This window comes from Pristiophorus japonicus, chromosome 5 (genome assembly GCF_044704955.1).
Source record: "Pristiophorus japonicus isolate sPriJap1 chromosome 5, sPriJap1.hap1, whole genome shotgun sequence".
Lineage (NCBI taxonomy): Eukaryota > Metazoa > Chordata > Chondrichthyes > Pristiophoridae > Pristiophorus > Pristiophorus japonicus.
The window spans coordinates 222,921,750-222,936,373 of NC_091981.1; the positions used below are offsets into that span (position 1 = coordinate 222,921,750).

General features: G+C 45.4%; 1 protein-coding gene across 2 annotated transcripts in view; it reads left to right on the forward strand.

Moving 5' to 3' along the window:
• nmt2 (N-myristoyltransferase 2) overlaps positions 1 to 14,624 on the forward strand; it is a 66,133-nt gene that overhangs the window by 21,005 nt on the left and 30,504 nt on the right. Inside the window, exons 2-3 of one of the 2 annotated variants that reach the window (XM_070881334.1) lie at positions 370 to 508; positions 7,508 to 7,652. In XM_070881334.1, the coding sequence (XP_070737435.1) occupies positions 370 to 508; positions 7,508 to 7,652 (284 nt within the window). The remainder of the gene's footprint in view (positions 1 to 369; positions 509 to 7,507; positions 7,653 to 14,624) is intronic. The other variant, XM_070881335.1, reaches the window with a different exon arrangement.

Below are 14,624 nucleotides of genomic sequence, written 5' to 3' on the forward strand. Positions count from 1 at the left end.
GACACTATTTTTGATGAAGAGCAGGGGAGTTTTAACCGGTGCCCGAGCCAATATTTATCCCTCCATCAACATCACTAAAACATTATCTGGTCATTGTCACATTGCTGTTTGTGGGAGCTTGCAGTGCACAAATTGCTGCAGTGTTTTCTATATTACAACAGTGACTACACTTCAAAAAGTAATTTGTGGGCTGTAAAGTGCTTTGGGACATCCGGTGGTTGTGAAAGGCAGTATATAAATGCAAGTCTTTATTTCTTGTGTCAATAGAATATTGATACATGCAATGTTAATTAATTATTACATAACTAAATTTATAAAATTTACTGTTGTAATGTCCATTTTTCTCTATATTTTCTAAATTGCTGACAGAAGTCCTGGAGGGGATACTGGAGCCAGAAAGAAGAAGAAAAAGCAGAAAAAGAAGAAAGAGAAGCCTAGTTCTGCTAGTACCAAGTCAGACTCTGCTTCAGATTCGCAAGACATCAAAGTTCAACAGCCTCCTTCAAAAGTGAGGTCATATTTTTTTTTAAATCCTGATTTGTTAACAATGTATGAGGATCAAAGAAAAACTCAAATGCTCGATGTCTTAAGTGAAAGTACCTTTAAATTGATTTCAGCTTTTAACATGAACACAGTTTGCTAAACTTCAAAACTGACTAATGCTTAGAACCGAGATGAAATTATCTGCCAATTTACTCCTGACTAGTAAGTGAGAAGACTGCTAGTGCAGATGCTGTATGCATCAATAAAAGGCTTCTACTGACAGCATAGTTGCAGATTTGGTATAACCCCACAACTGTCTTTTTTTAGTTGGATTCACTGCCGAGACTCTCTCAAACATTATTCCCTAATTTCATTCAGTTGTGTCAGTACTTCAGTTCACCAAATAAAATATGCAGCAGATTAAATCAGAATAGTAAATTTTTGAATTAATTTGCAGTCTTTGTCTGTTGGGAGCACAATTTGATGTAGACGTGGACAGTTTCTTATAAAAATGCAGCTTTATATACATCAATTGTTGCTTTCAGCAGGTTAAAGAAGATGCATCATTTCAGCAATAAAACCAAAAATAATTTTCTTCAAAGGAATGTAACTTTAAGCTCCAGGGAACACCCAGTAATTAAGTTTGCTTCAATCTTTGAAGTATTCCTATTTACAGATGTTCTTGCAGCTCTGTACATTTTCCATTTCCACAGTTGAAGAATGCAGTGTGCACACTGGGTGAGGATAGCCGTGGTCTTGGCCAATCATTCAGTCTCGAGCTGTTTTTTTAAAACCTCTGTTGGATTTTGTATATAATCAATTGTTAGATGATGTACTGCTGGTTGAGTTTTATTCACCTTTCCTTTTCTTTCAGCAAGAAACTCTTATGTACTTACTGGTTCAAAATCTATTTCTAAGAAATCTTTTCTTTGTTGAAATTTTCAGTTTGCTAGTTGTAGCCAGCAAAGTAATCTATTACTTTGAGGGGTGATCTTATAGAAACATTTAAAATAATGAAAGGGATAGACAAGATAGAGGCAGAGAGGTTGTTTCCACTGGTCGGGGAGACTAGAACTAGGGGGCACAGCCTCAAAATACGGGGGAGCCAATTTAAAACCGAGTTGAGAAGGAATTTCTTCTCCCAGAGGGTTGTGAATCTGTGGAATTCTCTGCCCAAGGAAGCAGTTGAGGCTAGCTCATTGAATGTATTCAAGTCACAGATAGATAGATTTTTAACCAATAAGGGAATTAAGGGTTATGGGGAGCGGGCGGGTAAGTGGAGCTGAGTCCACGGCCAGATCAGCCATGATCTTGTTGAATGGCGGAGCAGGCTCGAGGGGCTGGATGGCCTACTCCTGTTCCTAATTCTTATGTTCTATTAAGAAAAGGTTGTTGAGCAGTACCTGAATTACTGGAGGCAAATACAGAATTCGATGGACAAATTATGTTTAATTTTCTCTCTCTCATCCCTTCTCTGTGACACACACACCAGAGAAAGAAAAAGAAAGAGAAAGGCCACTGCTAGGAATAAAACCCATATTTCTACTTTTGCCACCCAGTGTCAAGTGATCCCATAATGCTTCCAGACACTCAGTAAAGTGATGTTCAGAAAAGCAGTTGTCTTGTGTTTAGAATATTTCATTGCCACACATACATCGTTATAGCTTTTCTGAGTGTAATTACCAGGTTTTGATAATCATATGCTGCACTCACTACGAACTGTTGAGACTGTCCCATATTATTTCATGTAGGGTCTTTGCAGCCAACCAAGAGAATACTTGTTATTTGTATTTGTATCCAACTCTGAAATGATAGCACAATATAAAATACAACCATTGGTTGCTAAAATAGGGACTTTAAGCATTTTGGGCCCAAGTTTCCGCCCTCTGTAAAATCAGCGCATCTCCATAAGTTGCGGCGACTTTCTGAAATAAAAAGGGCGCCGAAAACTTATCTTGTGATTCTTTGGTCTCCTCAGGACGTCTTCGTGCTCTGCGTGGTGCAGCACAAGGGGTCAGGGACAGCGCTGAAAACAGTGCCGGGACCTCTGCACATGCGCGCTAGGGTATGCAGTAGCTCTGGGCCCCCGAGGCTGCGTGGGAGGCGCCCGAAGCACGCTGGCACTAGCCCTGGCCGAATGGGCTCCCCGGGCGAAGATCGGGACTCTGGTCTCCCTCCCTCCCGTTCAGCTCCTCCGCCGCCTCCCGTTCAGCCTCCCTCTCGTTCAGCCCTTCCCCCTCCTCTCCCCACCCACCCACCTCTCCACGTCGTCGGCAGGGCCCGCCTGCCCGGCATCTCGCTGGGGGCAGGCCCCGCCCGAAGTGTTGGCGGCGGCCCGGCCCGTTCAGCCTCTTCCCCTCTGACCTCCCCTCCTCTCGACCTTCCCTCCTCTCCACCACCCCACGGCAGCGGCGGGGCCTGCACGCCCGTCACCTCGCTGGGGGCGGGCACTGCCCGAAGTGTTGGCAGCGGCGACCCGGCTCCCTCTTCGGTGGCGGCGGCGGCTGTGCCCATTCAGCCTCTTCCCCTTCCCCCCCCACTTCCCTTCCCTACTCCCCCCTCCCATACTCCCCCCCTCCCATACTCCCCCCCCTCCCATACTCTTCCCCCCCCCACTCTTTCCCCCCCCCACTCTCTACTCTTCCCCAACCCCCCTGCTCTTCCCCCCCCCCACTCTTCCCCCCCCCCACTCTTCCTCCCCCCCCACCTTCCTCCCCCCCCACTCTTCCTCCCCCCCCACTCTTCCTCCCCCCCCACTCTTCCCCCCCCCCACTCTTCCTCCCCCCCCACTCTTTCCCCCCCCCACTCTTTCCCCCCCCCACTCTTTCCCCCCCCACTCTTTCCCCCCCCCACTCTTTCCCCCCCCCACTCTTTCCCCCCCCACTCTTTCTCCCCCCCCCACTCTTTCCCCCCCCCACTCTCCCCCCCCCCACTCTTTCCCCCCCCCACTCTTTCCCCCCCCCACTCTTTCCCCCCCCCACTCTTCCCCCCCCCACTCTTCCCCCCCCCCACTCTTCCCCCCCCCACTCTTCCCCCCCCCCACTCTTCCCCCCCCCCACTCTTCCCCCCCCCACTCTTTCCCCCCCCCACTCTTTTCCCCCCCCCACTCTTTCCCCCCCCCACTCTTTCCCCCCCCCACTCTTTCCCCCCCCACTCTTTCCCCCCCCCACTCTTTCCCCCCCCCACTCTTTCCCCCCCCCACTCTTTCCCCCCACCACTCTTTCCCCCCACCACTCTTTCCCCCCCCCACTCTTTCCCCCCCCCCACTCTTTCCCCCCCCCCACTCTTTCCCCCCCCCCCACTCTTTTCCCCCCCCCCACTCTTTTCCCCCCCCCCACTCTTTTCCCCCCCCCCACTCTTTCCCCCCCCCCCCCACTCTTTCCCCCCCCCACTCTTTCCCCCCCCCCACTCTTTCCCCCCCCCACTCTTCCCCCCCCCACTCTTTCCCCCCCCCCACTCTTTCCCCCCCCCCCACTCTTTCCCCCCCCCCACTCTTTCCCCCCCCCCACTCTTTCCCCCCCCCCCACTCTTTCCCCCCCCCCACTCTTTCCCCCCCCCCACTCTTCCCCCCCCCACTCTTTCCCCCCCCACTCTTTCCCCCCCCACTCTTTCCCCCCCCACTCTTCCCCCCCCCCACTCTTCCCCCCCCCACTCTTTCCCCCCCCACTCTTTCCCCCCCCACTCTTCCCCCCCCCACTCTTTCCCCCCCCCCACTCTTTCCCCCCCCCCCACTCTTTCCCCCCCCCCACTCTTTCCCCCCCCCCCACTCTTTCCCCCCCCCCCACTCTTTCCCCCCCCCACTCTTTCCCCCCCCCACTCTTTCCCCCCCCCATCTCTCGTTCCCTACACCTGATTTCTAAGTGTAGGCAAGGTTTTCTGAGCGTACAAAAATCTACACTTACTCCATTCTAAGTTAGTTTGGAGTAAGTTTTCGCTGCCTAAACTTGCAAAACAGGCGTAAGTGGCTGGACCCGCCCCGTTTTGGAAAAAAAATCTGTTCTAAAATGAAACTATTCTAAGTCACTAAAACTGGAGCAAACTAAATGCTGAGAATTGCAATTTCTACAATGCTCCATTCTAAACTAGTTGCTCCAAAAAAAAAAACAGGAGCGACTCAGGCCGAAACTTGAGCCCATAATAACCAATGAAAGATTTGGGTTCGCTTTATGGCAAGGCAACATAAATTCCGTGGATGTATTTTGCTCTTTGTAACCAGGTGTAAGACTAGGAATTGAACACATCCTTGTCATGACTCCAGTGCCATTATTCTTGTAGCAGCTAGGATGCTCTGAATTTGTTTTTTGACATTTTTGTAAATTGTAAATAATAAGCCTATAGATAGGAGAACAGATACGTAGAAGTGCGTCTGTGTCAGCCTTGGCTCAGTGGTAGCACTCTCGTCTCTGAGTCAGAAGGTCGTAGTTTCAAGTCCCACTCCAGAGACTTGAGCACAGTATTGAAAGAGGTGCTGTCTTTCAAGTGAGATGTTAATCCGAAGCCCCTATCCATCTTCTCAGCTGGACCGTAAAATATCCCATGGCACTATTAGACAAAGAGCAAGGGAGTTCTCCTTGTGTCCTGGTCGATATTTATCCCTAAACCAACACCTAAACAGAAGATCTGATCATTTATTTCATTGCTGTTTGTGGGACCTTGCTGTATGCATATTGGCTGCTGCGTTTCCTACATTACAACCGTGACTACACTTCCAAAATACTTTATTGGCTGTAAAGCATTTTGGGATGTCCTGAAGTCATGAAAGATGCGATATAAATACAAGTTATTTTTCTTTATTTGCTCTTGCTCGCTCTCTCTCAGTATGTGTCATAGAGAAGGGACGAGTGAGATGTGAATTCCACTGACTCCGAGCGCTCTTTTCCCCATGCCCTACTTCCAATATTTTATAACCAAAAATGATAGGAAACATAGAATACATTTGCCTAAATAATGGTTGGCATATTCAAAAGGCATGTAACTGGTGGGAATTTGGCATCCGCCCCATTTTCCATCATTTGTTTCTCGAGCAACTCTGGGGCACGAGGAGTGCTAGTGCAGAGAAAGAGTTGAATCAACCATTCAACCAATCCAGAGCATCAGTCAACAAACAATATAATGTTAAACTATATAGCCAGAACAGTAGACTATAAGTCTAGGAAGTTATGATAACTTGGTCATACTGCAGTTTGAATACTGTGTCCATTTCGGGTTATTGAGACGCAAAGGAGACATTCAGGTGCTGGATGTAGTGCAGAGAAGAGCCACGAGGCTGATCCGTAGTATCAAAGATATAAGTGAAAAGGAAAGACTAAGATGTGTGAGTTTTTCAGCCGGGAAAATAATCATTTGGGAAGTAATCTTGTACACAATGGTTAAGAGAATGGAAAGGTAAATCTGGAATATTACTTTAAATTTAAATTAAATTGCGAGAGTAGGACAAGGGGGCACTGGTTCAAACTAGAAATTTAGGATTGAAAGTTCTTCACACACAATGCTCAATATGTAGAATGGACTTCCAGATGACGTACTGCTGGCAAAAACGCTAGAAACATTTAAGAGACAATTAGATGCTGCAATGGGAGATGTTAATATCCTTCAGGTCGGATGAAACTAGATGGACTGCATGGGTTTCCTCATCTTTTACAATATTGTGGTGTTATTGGACAATCTGTTCTACTCCCCAAATTCATAAAGTACAATTTTTCTAAATATTTAAAACATTTACTGCACCTACTTGATACAACAACTGACCTGGGTGCTTGCTGTTATTGGGTACAAAGCCTGATGCATACTAAATTTTTTTAGACTTTCACCAAACTTGATAAAAGAATTTACTCAGGATTGTTCCCATTAGAAAATAGAAACCCCACATAGTCTCATACACTGATGTGTCATCTCAGTATGTCAAAATGCTTTATTAGATTTTAAATTGAATAGAGGAAGAAAGAAAGTTGGTCATTGTTAAAATGATGCTGATTAAACCAATATAATTTGTTGTCATAGATTTTCTGAGTTTGCGCAGCAACAAGGAAGCTCACTGCCAGCACACTTTGGAAGATTTTGGGCAAACTGTTCAGTCTGTGATAGACTTTGGATTTACATATTTATTTGATTTTCCTTTTGAAAACCCAAAAGTGTTTTTGAATGTGCCGTTGCCCAAAACTCATTTCAGTAGAGTCCTACTCCTGAGTTTGGCATTGCAATAGCCTTTGGGGAACAAATTTACTTCTGAATCCCAAGTTCCAAAATATATAGCTACTAGCATCCCCAACATTCCCTTCTCTTCTCCCTCCCCCACCCCCCCCAACACAGTGTTAACTTCCCTGTGTATGGAGATCAGCTGCTGAAATATGCATATATGAGCACTATATATGATATCTCTCCTTCAGTTTTATAACTTTCCTCGCCTGAATGGAGCGAATCATGTCAAGAGTGGTTTCACAGGCCTCCACTTTGAAGCGGTCATTTTTCATTTGTGAGCTTATAGACAGTGGGACCAAAGTAGCTAAGCCTGACCTTTGCCTCACCTAGATGTGCACTTTAGTGGAGGGAGGGAATAGAGAAGACTGTTGTTGAATAACAATCAGGAATGGAAGAAAATCTAGGGTTGCTGAGGCCAATTATAGTATTCCATTTCTGTTCTGACAAGGATCAGTTAGTTCAGATACAGATTGAATTTGTGGCCTTCCAGATTGTTTGGCCCAGCAGAGGATTGTCATTAATGGGAGTGGATCTGATTGGGGTTTGGTCAAAGTGTGATTCTGTACAGCTCTGTGTTGACCCCATTGCTGTTTATTATTTTCAATAATAATTTAGATGAAGGCATTAATAGAACTATTTGTAAATTTGCAGATAGCATGAAGATGTATACACAAGTAAGATAATATAGACAAAATGAGTCGGTTGCAGGTTGACTTAGATAACTACAAGTTGCATTTATATAGTGCAGTTAATGTAGGAAAACATCCCGAGGCACTTCACTATTTCTTAAACATCTATGTTTTAACCTGATGTTCTTTCTCACTAGAATCCCTCCGTTCCAATGCAAAAACTACAGGACATTCAAAGAGCCATGGAATTGCTCACAGCATGCCAAGGCCCTGCAAAGAATCTGGAGGAGGCAAGTCAACACAGATACCACTTCTGGGACACTCAACCGGTACCCAAACTTAGTACGTTTAACACATATTCTGACTGACTACAGTACATATAGGAGTCTTCTGTTATTGTGAGGGATGTAGTTTCAGCTCAGGAACTCTTAACAGTAAAAGGAGGGTTCCTATCACAGAAAAGCTCCAATATTTGGTTGGTTAAGACAGGTTATGAACAATGCAATGTTACTGGACTAGTAATCCAGAGAACAAGTGTTCAAATCTCCCATGACAGTTTGAGAATTTGAATTCAGTTTTTAAAAAGCTGGTGTCAGTGAAGCTGTTTGACTGTTGTAAAATCACAACAGGTTTACTAATGTCCTTTAGGAAAGAAAATCTGCCATCATTCGCCGATTCGGTCTATATGTAACTCTGGTCTCACACCAATGTAGTTGACTCTTAACTAACCTCTGAAATGGTATAGCAAGCCACTCAGTTACCATCACCACCTCGGGGCAACTAGAGATGGGCAGCAGCGTTCCTTGTAAGGTGTGCGGCCGCACACTGCTTGCTGGCATTTCAATGTAAAAACCGTGCATGCATTCTATTTTGAATGGCATGCACAGGGCCAAAAAATATTACAGGGAACATAATTGGGCATAAGTTTTTTTTAATAAAAATAACAGCATCAAAATAACAATTGTCCCTAAAATGTGCAGTGGGTGCTGAATGAGATTGATAGTGGTCATATATTCCTAATTGATAATGCTTTTTTAAAAAACAAATCTAATAGCAAGTTTCTACCCTATAAATGCATCTTCTGCAGCAACATGGTTTCATGAGAGGTAAAACTCACTTTTTTTTTATTGCTTCCCTAAACAATTAGTGGACTTTCTGTCATCACCATAGGCAGTCCCTCGGAATCGAGGAAGACTTGCTTCCACTCCAAAAGTGAGCTCTTTGATGGCTGAACAGTCCAATACGAGAGCCACAGACCCTGTTACAGGTGGGACAGACATTCGTCGGGGGAAGGGGTCGGTGGGGCTGGTTTGCCGTGCGCTCCTTCCGCTGCCTGCGCCTGGCCTCTTCATGCTCCTTGCGTCGAGACTCAAAGAGCTCAAAGCCCACCCGGATGGACTTTCTCCACCTCAGGCGGTCTGCAGCCCGGGTCTCCCAGGTGTCAGTGGTGATGTCGCACTTTACCAGGGAGGCTTTGAGGGTGTCCTTATAATGTTTCTGCTGTCTTCCTTTGGCTCGTTTACCATGAAGGAGCTCCGCATAAAGCATTTGCTTAGGGAGTCTTGTAACTGGCATGCATATTATGTGGCCTGCCCAGCGAAGCTGATCGAGTGTGGTCAGTGCTTCAATACTGGGGATGTTAGCCTGGTCGAGGACACTGATGTTGGTGCGCCTGTCCTCCCAGGAGATTTGCAGGATCTTGCGGAGACATCGTTGGTGATATATCTCCAGCGACTTGAGATGCCTTCTGTACATCGTCCATGCCTCAGACCCATACAGGAGGGGCAGGTATTACTACAGCCCTGTAGACTATGAGTTTGGTGGTAAATTTGAGGGCCTGGCCTTCAAACACTCTTTTCCGCAGGCGACCGAAGGCTGCACTGGCGCACTGGAGGCAATGCTGAATCTTAACATCAATGTCTGCCTTTGTTGATAAGAGGCTCCCAAGATATGGGAAATGGTCCACGTTGTCCAGGGCCGCGCCGTGGATCTTGATGATTGGAGGGCAGTGCTGTGCGGCGCTGACAGGCTGGTGAAGGACCTTTGTCTTACAGATGTTAAGCGTAAGGCCCATGCTTTCATATGCCTCAGTGAATACATTGACTATATCCTGGAGTTCAGCCTCTGAATGTGCACAGACGCAGGCATCGTCTGTATACTGCAGCTCAAACAGAGGTTGGGATGATCTTGGACCTGGCCTGGAGACGGCGTAGGTTAAACAGCTTCCCACTGGTTCTGTAGTTTAATTCCATTCCAGCAGGGAGCTTGTTGATTGTGAAGTGGACATGGCGGCAAGGAAGATTGAGAAGAAGGTTGGAGCGATAACGCAGCCCTGTTTGACCCGGTTCGGACGTGGATTGGGTCTGTAATGGATCCGTTGGTAAGGATCACAGCCTGCATGTCATCGTGAAGGAGGCGAAGGATGTTGACAAACTTTTGGGGGCATCCGAAACGGAGGAGGATGCTCCTTAGACCTTCATGGTTGACAGTGTCAAAGGCCTTTGTAAAATCGAAAAAGGCCATGTTTCAGGGCTGGCGCTGCTCCCTGCATTTTTCCTGCAACTGGTGCGCTGCAAAGATCATGTCTGTTGTGCCCCGTAGGGGACGAAATCTGCATTGTGATTCCGGAAGGAGCTCCTCGGCCACAGGGAGAAGACGATTGAGAAGAACTCGAGCGACAACTTTCCCAGTAGCTGAAAGCAGGGAGATTCTCCTGTAGTTGCCGCAGTCAGAGATGCAGTGATTGCGGACTTTCTGTACCATTAATATGATTACCTTCGTGACTACACCCTACCCCAAAATACATGTACTAAACTTAAACCTGTTTTTGTTCAAATATGCTGATGTTCATACTGCATACAGAACATTGAAACCCAGCATAATCGTGAGATGGGCTAATGACAGTTTTTTTTTTAAAAAGAAAGATTTGCTTGCCAGATTTTACAAGTTAAGCTGTTTTGGCATAACTAGCTGTATTTTTGGCTTTTGAAATGGTGGCGAAGCGGTTCTGAGAATGGCTTACTCTTACTCCTATTTCTTATGTTCTTATACTGCCTGGAAAAGGTTTGTGCCCTCGTCTGCAGAATTTAGCAAAAATGAGGTCCCAGGATTGGGGGCACAAAATCAGGCATTACACAAGGAAGTTTTTGCACCCCAGCCGAAAATCATGGCATTAAACAAGTCAGAATAATGTGCAGGACAAAGTTGTGCAGATGCCCTGATTTTTGTTGATGACACTTGTAAATAGTTTATTTGATTTAATGCACTTCATTATTGCTCAGTGTCCAGCAAAATAATGTTGTCTATTCTTTTATTGTATGTGTTCTTTTGCTGGGGGGAGTTTTTGTTACTTTGTTGCAGTAACGTTTCTGTTTGATCCTTTGCCATTGGTGTCTATCATTCCAACCGGAGATGTGCCTTTATGGGGGCACATAGCATATCCAGTATTAGCTCCATCCCTCAGTTTCCTCCATTTCGGAGAATTGTGAGCTTGCGACATACTGCCTCCTCCGTGGATGGTGTGGCTATCCAATGGAGGTCTTGCCAGGCTCCTCTTTGTCATTCTCCTCCTGAGGTGGGCCTGGAATCCCCACTGGCAATGCCTGGCCCCTCATGATGGCCAAGCTGTGCAACATGCAGCATGCCACAATGAATTTGGAAACCTGTTGAGGGGAGTATTGAAGGCTGTCTCCAGAGCGATGCAGACATCAGTCTGCCTGTAGGAGATGGCATATCTCTGTCAGCATTTCCTTTCAGAAGCGCAGCCTTCTCACACACTGGTCGGCGGAGAGCTCGAGGTATGAGCATTGGTACCTGTAAACCCGTGGGGGGTAAGCCCTCCTCCCTAGACGTCTTGGGCCTCTCCTCATCCGTGGCCCGACATTATGGTGGATGATGTGCTGGCGAACTTGTAATGCCGCCATAAAATTCTTTCAGTGAAGATGTAAGGAGACTGTAATGGTAGATAAAGTACCACTTTCAAGTCAGGGCATCGTGCGGCGTGCTGTGCGCAAATGTTGCAGTGGCCTCCAATGTAGGAGCCTCCTCCCTCAAATTGCATACGGTGCATTACCGCTTACTGGACCGTGGGAATGCCTGGTTTTTCAGGCGTTTGCTGGGGCGGGCGTATAATGGGGCGATGGGGCCTAATTTTGCATCCGGGGCGCGAGCGGAGCATTGCATGCCAATTGACGTCATAATCTCAGTGAAACTAGATGGTGGGGCAGTAAGTTTTTGCGCCGCTGCAAACCTGAGCTGAATTTGCTGACTGGGCGGTAAACGCTTGACACCCGCTGTTACGCCTAAAAACACCCTTTACCGCCCCTCCAGGGTGCTAACAGAGCCGCAAGGGAGCCGAAAACCCAGCCCAATTTATTTTGCGCAACCTTTTTAAAGAATTCTAGAATTACTAAGGGAACATAGAATATGCACATTCTAGCAAAGTCACTCTGGATCATAAAGTTCCACGTGTAGGTATAAGACTGATTCTGGGGGATATTAGTAATGGGGAACATGGAGGTGGCAGAAACTGAACAAATATTTTGTATCAGTCTTTACGGTAGAGGACACTTAACAATATCCCAATGTTTTCAGTTGTGACCTCTTTATATTTCTGCCTTTCAATCAAACCTCACCTTTTGTAATATCGTAGAACCATTGAAGTTTATAGCACAGAAAAGAGACCATTCAGCCTGTTGAGTCCAGCCAGTTTTTTTTTAAAAGCGAAGTTAATACTAATCTCACTTCCCTGTTCAATATAATTCCACTGCCCTGCTCGCTCCCCATATCCTGTATAAGAACATATCCCATATCGTTTAAGAAACTGTCTATTTCTTTCTTAAATTTATTCAATGTCCCAGTTTCCACAGCTCTCTGAGGCAGCGAATTCCACAGATTTACAACCCTGAGAGAAGAAATTCTCATCTCAGTTTTAAATGGGTGGCCCCTTATTCCAAGATTATGCCCTCTAGTTCTAGTCTTGCCTATCAGCGGAAACATCCTCTCTGCATCCACCTTGTCAAGCCCCCTCATAATCTTATATGTTTCGATATAATCACCTCTCATTCTTCTGAATTCCAATGAGTAGAGGCCCAACCTACTCAACCTTTCCTCATAAGTCAATCCCCGGAATCAACCTAGTGAACCTTCTCCGAACTGCCTCTAAAGCAAGTATATCCTTTCATAAATATGGAAACCAAAACTGCACGCAGTATTCCAGGTGTGGCCTCACCAATACCTTGTATAGCTGTAGCAAGACTTCCCTGCTTTTATACTCCATCCCCTTTGCAATAAAGGCCAAAATTCCATTGGCCTTCCTGATCACTTGCTGTACCTGTATACTATCCTTTTGTGTTTCATGCACAAGTGCCCCCAAGTCCCGCTGTACTCTTTGCAATCTTTCACCATTTAAATAATAACTTGCTCTTTGATTTTTTTCTGCCAAAGTGCATGACCTCACACTTTCCAACATTATACTCCATCAGCCAAATTTTTGCCCACTCACTTAGCCTGTCTATGTCCTTTTGCAGATTTTTTGTGTCCTCCTCATACATTGCTTTTCCTCCCATCTTTGTATCGTCAGTAAACTTGGCTACGTTACACTCAGTCCCTTCTTGCAAGTCGTTGATATAGATTGCAAATAGTTCCGGTCCCAGCACTGATCCCTGCGGTACCCCACTAGTTACTGATTGCCAACCAGAGAATGAACCATTTATCCCGACTCTCTGTTTTCTGTTCATTAGCCAATCCTCTATCCATGCTAATAGATTAACCCCAACCCCGTGAACTTTTATCTTGTGCAGTAACCTTTTATGTGGCACCTTGTCAGATACCTTCTGGAATTCCAAATACATCACATCCACTGGTTCCCCTTTATCCACCCTGTTCGTTACATCCTCAAAGAATTCCAGCAAATTTGTCAAACATCACTTCCCCTTCATAAATCCATGCTGACTCAGCCTGACCAAATTTTGCCCGCTTTTAAATATTTAATCCGATTTTCCCTTAAAAGATACAACGATTACTACCTCAATCACGCCCTATGGCAAAGCATTCCAAATAACCCGTTCCGGCAACAACATTTGACCTAAATTTTCTCCTCACTCTCTTAGTGACATTTTAAATTGATGACCCTTCCCCGATCAAAGGAAATGACCTTTCCCTATTTAATCTATCATAACCTTCATAATTTAAAAAACTTTTATTAAATTTCTTCTCAGTCTTCTTGCACCCATGGACTAAAATAAATGATTAAGAAAGTGAACATAGACTTTGAAAGTAAACTAGCACGAAATATAAAAAGAGATAGCAAGAGTTTCTATAAAAAGGAAAAGAGTGGGTAAAGTAAATGTTGATCCCTTAGAGGACGAGACTGGGGAATTAGTGATGGGGAACATCGAGATGGCAGAGACTCTGAACAAATATTTTGTATTAGTCTTTATGGTAGAGGACACTAAAAATATCCCAACAGTGGATAGTTAAAGGGCTATAGAGGGGGAGGAACACAATCATGAAGGAGGTGGTACTCAGTAAAATAATGGGATTAAACGTGGATAAATCCCCTGGACCTGATGGCTTGTATCCTAGGGTCTTAAGAGAAGTAGCGGCAGGGATAGTGGATGCATTGGTTGTAATTTACCAAAATTCCCTGGATTCTGGGGATGTCCTAGCAGATTAGAAAACTGCAAATGTAACAACCCTATTTAAAAAAGGAGGCAGACAAAAAGCAAGAAACTATAGACCAGTTAGCCTAACATCTGGGGTTGGGAAAGTGTTGGAATCCATTATTGAAGAAGCAGTAGCAGGTTATTTGGAAAAGCATAATTCGGTCAGGCAGAGTCAGCATGGATTTATGAAAGGGAAACCATGTTTAACAAATTTGCTGGAATTCTTTGAGGATGTAATGAACAGGGTGGATAAAGGGGAACCAGTGAATGTAGTATATTTGGACTTCCAGAAGGCATTTGACAAGGTGCCACATAAAAGATTACTGCACAAGATAAAAGTTCACGGGATTGGGGGTAATATATTAGCATGGATAGAGGATTGGCTAACTAACAGAAAACAGAGTCGGGATAAATGGGTCATTCTTGGGTTTGGCAATCAGTAACTAGTGGAGTGCCGCAGGGATCAGTGCTGGGACCCCAACTTTTTGCAATCTATATTAACGACTTGGAAGAAGGGATTGAGTGTAATGTAGCCAAGTTTGCTGATGATACAAAGATGGGAGGAAAAGCAATGTGTGAGGATGACACAAAAAATCTGCAAAAGGACATAGACAGGCTAAGTGAGTGGGCAAAAATTTGGCAGATGGAG